This window comes from Sinocyclocheilus grahami, unplaced genomic scaffold (genome assembly GCF_001515645.1).
Source record: "Sinocyclocheilus grahami isolate Dianchi unplaced genomic scaffold, SAMN03320097.WGS_v1.1 scaffold569.1, whole genome shotgun sequence".
In the NCBI taxonomy this organism is placed as follows: Eukaryota; Metazoa; Chordata; class Actinopteri; order Cypriniformes; family Cyprinidae; genus Sinocyclocheilus; species Sinocyclocheilus grahami.
The window spans coordinates 662,300-671,027 of record NW_015505748.1 but is presented as its reverse complement, the minus strand read 5'-3'; the positions used below and the strand labels follow the sequence as shown (position 1 = coordinate 671,027).

The 8,728-nt window shown below is 38.7% G+C and overlaps 1 protein-coding gene across 1 annotated transcript in view; it reads right to left on the bottom strand.

Annotated features, from left to right (window-relative positions):
• LOC107556456 (myosin phosphatase Rho-interacting protein-like) overlaps nucleotides 1-8,060 on the bottom strand; it is a 42,516-nt gene extending 34,456 nt beyond the window's left edge. Inside the window, exon 1 of the mRNA XM_016239577.1 lies at nucleotides 7,174-8,060. Within this exon, the coding sequence (XP_016095063.1) occupies nucleotides 7,174-7,296 (123 nt within the window). The 5' untranslated portion in view covers nucleotides 7,297-8,060. The remainder of the gene's footprint in view (nucleotides 1-7,173) is intronic.
• Between the last annotated feature and the right edge of the window lie 668 nt (nucleotides 8,061-8,728).

Genomic DNA, 8,728 nt, shown 5'->3' with positions numbered 1-8,728 from the left:
TGAAAATAAATGTAGCCTGATTTGGTTATATGTCTTTTCTTATTTAACCATAATCATGCTATAACTCTATAACTGTGGTGCCTTGCTCACTTTTCCGTTAACAGCCATGCATCAATCAAAACTGGGACTAAAGTAATAATGGCAATATGGCAATCGCATTTAACAGTAAAGGCTTATATTTTAATGTTCTTTTCATTTATAAAGAATTCTAAGCATGTGTATGATGTGATTTAGCCAATGCACATTTGTTCAAAAGCCTGGCAGAGTGATCACAAGATGCTAGGCAAAAGTTTTGTATTGTTTTCAGAAAGGATGCGCGTTCTCATCTTTTTTTCTGTTAATTATCATGTTGCGCTGCATGTATTTTTCTTCAAAGCACCGACTTAGAATGCCTAATGTTGGTTTGATTGCTTGTGTTACATGATAAAATAAATAATCTTGCTTACCTGATGTAATAGATTTAATGCGAGTGCGGTTCGGGTCGCGACTCGCGGTCTTTATGTCAAACGGTTCTGGTCTGGTACAGAATTAAATTAGTGCTGCTGTCAGATAATGGGTCGGGTGTTCTGTTAAGTACTGCTGGTGCACGTTTACCAAACAGGACCCGTGCAGGCTTTAAAACTGCTTTGCGTCTCTCCGTCAGATAACTCCATGTGCGTGATGCACCATTACAGGTAGGCTATTTCCCTAAACCTCCACACAGCTCGTATATTTTTCCGCCAAGGGGTGAGAACGTAATGATTACGAAAACGATTATTTCTTTTTGATTATTATTTTATTTCAGTTAGTTTTTCCAATAACTGTTGTTAGTTTAGTTTCGTTTTAGTTTCTCAAATATTTTGAAGTTTTTATTATTTCATTTCAGTTTACGAAATTGTTTTTTCATCAATCGTTTTAGTCTTAGTTTTCGTTTACGAAAATAACCTTGCAATGTTGCATTTTTTTCTTGCTTTGTTTGCTTTCACACAGCAACATTTCGAAGTGAATCAAAAAGTGTTTATGCAAGTCACATGGGAGTAAAACGGTCTTCTTATTGGTCAGAGTGCACCTGTTTATGTTCCTCATAGCGTCATCCATATGGATAAACAACCAAGCCTGGTTCGTTGAGTCGGATTGCTTTTTCACCAAAACTGAACTGCTCCAGAGTTGGTTTTCAATCAGACCAAGACCACCTCATTTCAGGAGATCTCTGGCTGATTTTTTGTACCGTTCTGATGCAGATCCAAGCATAACTGCTGTGTTCATGAATGCCAAAACAAACCAAACTAAGGGAGCAAATGTGCCAGATTCAGAAACAAGCCCTAAGCGGCACCATCTCTGAAATCGGAAAGCTATGAAGGTAAACTACATTTGACAGTTATTTACTAATCAACAGAATAAGACAAACATTTCAAAATGCTCAAGGCATTCTTGGCAAAATGGAGGCAAACAATTGGGACTGGAATATTCCGCTTTGCCAGGTAACAGAAAAGATGATGCAGGAACATTAGATTTGATCTGTGAACAAATGTCACATCTGACACATTGAGTTTCTGATCTCAGTTTGATCAGTCATAACCTTACATAACTCACATCATCACCTAAATTAATTCTGCGTGTCAAAGCTTTGATTCTATAGACTTTCAACGGAGGGAATGAAAGCTTTCAGGAACGACATGTTGCAGCCCTAAACACAATGGCTGAACTAGGGCTGTGTATCACCAGCAAAGTCACGATACGATACGATACGTATCATGATTAGGCATGGGCCGGTATTAGATTTTGACGGTATGATAACCTTAAGCAAAAATATCCTGGTTTCAAGGTATCACGGTATTGTCATTAAAGCTCTAAAATCTAAAATCTGGGTAAAAACAAAACAAACAAAAAAAAACCCGCTGAACACAATATATTTTGTTTTTAAGCAACATACAGAATATCAGGAACAGTAGAATTTGTTTATTTTTTCTTTGGTTTGTTTCCTAAAAAGAAGAAAAATAAAGACTAACATCTTTATTTAACCTAAATCTGTAATTACAGTTATTTACTTTTAGTTATATAATTCATATCATTTAGGACGCAGATTCACTCTCTGACAGCAGGAGGCACTCATGGAACACCAGATAAGGCATTTACTTGGTTACCGCCATATACAAAGAAGCACTGAGCTGAAACACTACTTTAATATGAACTATACAGAGACGAGATTAAAAGAAAATACCCGGTAAACTTTTCTGAAGACAGTCAGTTCCCCTCAGAAACACATTCATACAAACCCCCAAATCAATATTGAGGATTTTCTTCCAATAGTTTGTGCATCATGAACAGTGAGTGATCTGCCTGCAACAGTATTTTTCTCTTCGCGTCCCTCTTCAGCGTCTCTGGCCTGTGTTAACAGGCGTTTACAGACTTCATATTTTCACATAAATTACATTTTGGAAAACGATTGCATTGCAACGCAGTTTGTGCAAGTCCAGAACAGAGATGAGTTGCTTGCAATAAGACAAAAAATGTCTGTTGCCGATCGCGGGAAGCTCCTTAAGTTCGGCCGTCCTACACACACGTGACTGACCACTCGCTCGCACCAACAGGAGGAGCGTCGTGTTACTCTCTACTCTGCACTCAACCTGAGGGATTCCTACACTTTCAGTCTTTGAGACATGAAAAACAGCGCATACCGCAGGAACGGTATAACGGAAAATATTCGATTTAAAATTTTCAAATCGCGGTATACCTTGAAACCGGTAATCGGCCCATGCCTAATCACGATACAGAGGCCACGATACGATATGTATCACGATACGGGACTGCACTGAATTTCACCTCAGAAGAATTTAGTAAAACAGCTGTTCATCTTGTTTTTAAGTCCATAAAAAATAATGTTCTCGTTCTAATAAATTTATATTGTAATGTACTCCTTCTAAAATATTAAAATCATCTTAACATTGCTGGTAGGTTATCATTGCACAAATCAACACACTCTATGTTTAAAAAATAAAAATAACAATTAGAAGAGTTTTAAACTAATGCGCATGTCTGCATTGTACCTCACGCACACATTTATGGCGCTTTTCCACTGCATGGTACGGCACGGTACGGTTCACTTTTGGGGGGTTTTCCACTGGGTACAGTACCTGGTACTTTTTTTAGTACCCCCTCGGTTGGGGTTCCAAGTGAACTGTACCGTTACCAAAACGTGACGTGTAAACTCTGCTGATCACGGATTGGCCGGAGAGAATCGTCACTACCTGCGTCACTGAACTTGCAACACAAACACAACAGAACCGCTAGATTAAATCAGCACAGCCAGCGAAGGATCGAACACAACTGTTTTGAACGTGCGCACCTTTTTTTTAACAACCAAAAAGTTTTGTTGTCTGTTGCGGAAGAACAGACGTTCCTCTCGTTGATAGCAGAGGAGCGGATCCAGCGAGAGCTTGATGGGGCGACCCGGAATGAAAACGTTTTTTTAGGAGTTGTGGCAGTAGAGGCGGCGCGACTATAACGACATGTTAATAATCCCGCCCACTCTAAAGCGAAACTGAACTGCAGTGGAGATGCAAACCGTGCCGAGCCGTGCCGAGCCGAGTCGTACCACGCAGTGGAAAAGCCCCATTAGTCACACAGATCAGATCACGCCGCGTGCGCACAGACATTCTTTTTAGCGCTCAGACAAACTTTTTAGCACTGCTCCGCAATTTTATCAATAAAATAGCTTAATCGCAGAAGAGCTACATTATCTTTCTCAACAAGGAGCTGGTAACAGCAATTAATTGTAAAGCAATTAAATCCACAGCTTCACTGTTAATAGAGAAACACGGCAAAATGGTGGTAATTCATACATACACAGCCTCTCTCTCTCTCTCTCTCTCTCTATCTCTCGTGTAAATAAACACTTAATGAATTACACTTTTCTGAGAATAGAATATTGAAGTGGAAATCGCTAAACTGCAAGCTAACCGGTGTTTTCAGAAAGCCAGCGCGTTCATCCACAGTGGAGAGAGAGAGCGTGTGCACATGGTTGCCAGGTTGACAAAAACAAGTAAAACGCATAGCAGATATTTCCGTATTGCACAAGTGGGAAGCTCTGTTTCGGAGATTATGTCTTTTTTTATCAGGCAACCCCGGCTGTGTTCCTCTGCGGCGAAAGGGACTTTGTCTGCGGCCAGATTAAACCTTGTTGTAGCCTATATATTATGCTCTATTCATTATTTTTTAGAAACCTTGCACTTTTCTACTCCGTTTTAAACTGTGTTCTTGTATTCAAATTAAGCGCAGTCCACTGCAGCGCACACGCCACAATATCGATACAGGGCCAGCTGTATCTCTGTGACGATACATCATCGTATCGATGTATCGAACACAGCACTAGGCTGAACCATCGCTTTAATTTCCATTTATATTAAAATTGGAGAATGCACTTGGTCTAACCGTATGGTCTGAGTCTAATCTGAATATTTGGTAATACTGTTGTCAAAACAGAAATAAAGAAATCATAAACTGAATGACTGAAGATGACTCCAGAGCCCAAAAGGGTTTGATTTAGTAATGAATATTGGGTCATCTTAGCGGGATTAGTGAGTGATGTAATCCATAACAGTGACTCATGAATCTGGCACAGAACGGGTTAATCATTGGTAATCTCACTCAAACCAAAACACGCACATGCTGGAGGATGCTGACGTCGCTCGAAGGCTCTGAAGAGTATGGGATCAATTAAAAAAACACACAACAAGCCCTTATGGTCTAAAACTTTTCCTCTAATTCGTTCTCTTTCAAGAGCTCATATGGAAATATGGTCACAGTTTGTATTTTCATGCAAACAACCAAAGCTTTCTTTCACTGAATAAGATAATTAGAGGGGGGAAAATACATTTGATTTTTAAGAAATGGACTCCAACATGAGCTCACATCACACACATCCAGAAACGCATGGAGATGGCCAATTATTCCCCAATCTCTAGCAGCGAAGTTCTAAAGTACCGTAATCCTGACGAGGTTTGGAAATGCTCTGGGGTGCATTTCTCAAAAGCAACTATATGGTCGTAACAATACTGTTTTAACACGGAAACAGCATTTAGTGCTCAATGGTTGTAAAAGTACGGTGGCCGAGAAGTGCAAAACAAATCACAATTCTGAAAACAAAATAACAAATTACAAACGCAAATGCAAGTCTAAAAAACAAAATAACAATTCAGAAAACACAACAACAATTCAGAAAACATTATAACAAGTCAGAAAACACAACGACAAATCAGACAAACCAGAAGAGGTAGGTATAGTTTGAGACAGCGCCATTGGTTTGGGATTAGTCACCGCTGACTGGACGAGACATCTGTCAATCAACGTATACAGGGAAGAACCAGCCGACGAACAGCAGAGTCCTGGTAGAAAGTTCGGAGATGGTATTAAAGTAGCTCAGTTTAAATGTATTGTATGAATTGCCCTTACTATGGAATAAAAAATACGGGGTGTCTATTTTCATTTAGTTAAAAGTGGCTGTAGAACATCAGCTCCAGTGGCGCAGATGGATAAGCGCGTGTCGTTGGCTTTTTGATGCGATCGACCCGGGTTCGATCCCGCCTTTTGCCAAACTTTTTTTCCCTCCCTTTTCAAATCTTTCTACCACGACTCTGCTGTTCTTCGGCTGGTTCTTCCCTGTATACGTTGATTGACAGATGTCTCGTCCAGTCAGCGGTGACTAATCCCAAACCAATGGCGCTGTCTCAAACTATACCTACCTCTTCCGGTTTGTCTGATTTGTCGTTGTGTTTTCTGACTTGTTATAATGTTTTCTGAATTGTTGTTGTGCTTTCTGAATTGTTATTTAGTTTTTTAGACTTGCATTTGCGTTTGTAATTTGTTATTTTGTTTTCAGAATTGTGATTTGTTTTGCACTTCTCGGCCACCGTATAAAAGTCTAACAAAATACTTCTAAATCAATTCTGAAATTTTATCAAGATCTATATGAAAAAAGAAACTGAAACTTCGATTAATGAAATACAGGCTTATTTTAAGGGTTACTACATATATAAATATTCGTAACATACATTTAATTAAACCTCATTATATTAAACAAATTAATTGCCATACTTCCACTAGAACATAAAAGAACGATTCCGCACAGAAAAAAAAATTATGTGATTGAAGCCGAGCAGCGACAGAGATTACAGAGCGGCTGGAACGCGGTTTTGACCTATCAGAAATCAGAAGTAGACCTCTGCTGACTTCTGATTGGTCAATACAGCGTTCCAACCGTTCCAAGCAGTTTAGCGCAACTGAAAACGCATATACAGTAAATACATTAGATCAGTCACAAACATCCATGAAGAACAATTTAAAAAAATGAAGTAGTACCTGCATGCGCCACTAAAACAATGTAAAAATTGTTCCTGTTACTTGTTTCGCTTCTGTTTCAGTTTTTATAACCATTTCTTACTATGTGCAAGTTGTTGTGTGTTTGGCAGTGTTACTTTTTAGGATTACTGATAAACTACTGATTTGTATTTGTTACTTATTTTAATTTTAGTTGCATTATGTCTGAATCTATTATGTCTATATAGGTCTTTTATTAAGTTTTTAGTTTTATTTAATTTGGGTTATTTTAATAGCTCAACAAAAACTAAATGGAAATTAAATAATATATATATAGAATTAATAAATGTGTATATACAGTATACATGCACGTGTGTGTGGTTGTACACACACATATGTAGTTGTTCTTTTGGTGTTATGTTAGTCATTATTATACTCGTATACCTTTTGTTCTTTAATATTTGTAATTGTTTTTATCTCTATTATTTGTTCTTCGTTTAAATGTTAAGTTTGGAAATTTTGTTGTATGCATTTGTCATTTTTATTGAATCTCTTTATTTTTAAAATGTGTATAGGTAGTATTTATAAAGCTTTAGCTTTGGATCTGTTTTGATTGCTTCTGTTGTCCTCATTTGTAAGTCGCTCTGGATAAAAGCATCTGATAAATGACTAAATATATCAAAAGCCTCGTCGAAACCCAGTTTAAAGGTAACAAGACAAGCCCTTTCTAAACAAAATGATCCTAAAAGGCTGATTAGTGGTGGTCACCGCAAACTGCTCGATAAAGCGCTGTCAGCTAATGGAAATCCATTGTCTACAATCAATAAGTCACTACAGTTTGTATGTATACATCAGCTGACTGCAACGAGCCGTTCATACCTGAGTGAGATCCTGGTCCGTCAGCAGATGCAGCTCTCGGGGCTTGAAGCAGTTCTGGCATTTGCTTTTGTTGAAAATGTTCGCTTGAAATTTCCTACACGTGTTTTCCTTCGCACTGGACATCTTATTCCTCTATGTGTGCGCGTCTCAAATCCCAGCAGCGCCCAGGAGAGACAGACAGCAGTAACCCCGACGCTCTTTCATCCGATTCTCGACTCGGTCGCCATGCGAAACATGCCCGCTCACAGCCGCTTCAGTTCCTCCTCGAGTCTCCTTCGCAGCAGCCGCACTAGTCGGAATGAGAGTAGTTTATATAAGCAGATCTCTAGTTAACAGGCCTCACAAAGCGACTCTCTAATCTCATTTCTGAGCGAATCAATGCTGGGATTGTGCAAGCGGTAAACAAAGCGATTATTTCACGTGTTCCTCTGGTCAAGTGAAGCTGGGCTTTCTGGGAAGCGATGGAATTAGGGAAAAAACCCGCTGGTGAGGTATCCTGGTTTTCAATCCCAAAGGCAAATTCTCTCTCGGGCTGTAAGTTTTCACGCACTTCACTGCTAGCGTCTGTTAGCTCGCTAATGAAGCCTCTTGCTCGTTTAGCGGAGCGTTAAAACTAGTCCCGATGTTCGGCGAACCTGACATGGTATCCTCCGCCGGTACCTTGCATGTCTTAGCTCGAACCTCACGGCTCCGTGAGCTGCGATAAACGCGTCGTTTCGACGCTTTTCCAGGCTAACGAGCGGCTGTTTTCTCTCCCCTCACTCAGCCGCGCTCGAGCTTTCCCGATGGAGGGAGGTCGCGAGCTCGCAGATTTGCTGCTGGAATTTCATTTTCTCTCGCGAGAGTTCGGAGCGCGAGAGCAGGACGGTCCCGGGAGATGTCCACCCTGTGGACTCTAGTGAACATGTGCACAATTCAGAACAAAAGAAGTAGCCTATAAATTAAAAATGGCATCTGGGGTAAAAACAAAAAGGAATAAATAATAATAATGCTGTAGTCAAATAATGCAAATAAATATGTAAACCTTTCTCAGTGCTTTCCTGTTATTTTCTGTATGCATAAGAGACAAAACCTTTTTACAAGCAATTCTAAAACAAACTGTTTAATCTTTGCGATCACACATTAACATCGTTCGCTTCTATACAATATACTAATATTTGAAAGGATGTGCTTATTTTATGGGATATTGCTTGTTATGAAATTTTTTTGATTCGTCCATTGATATAAATAAAAAAAGAATTCAATAAAGTGAAAATTAATAATTTTCTTGGTTTCCTTTTTTAATTTAGTTTAATATAATTAGATTTTTGCTGAGTTAAGTGTTTTGCTTTCATATGGCACTTGATAAGCTTTTGAAAAATAGATATGCTTAATTTATTGTGTAATCCAGTAGGTCTTATAAACAGGTGACCCAAAAATGTATCTCGTGATATGTTAAACTGCGTATGTGCACTGTAAAATAAAATTAAATAAATAAATAAATAAAAGCTTTACAAGAAAAACTTTTTTTAAATGTCATGTTTAAATTCAATGTTATTTGCTGTTTCTTTGTGAA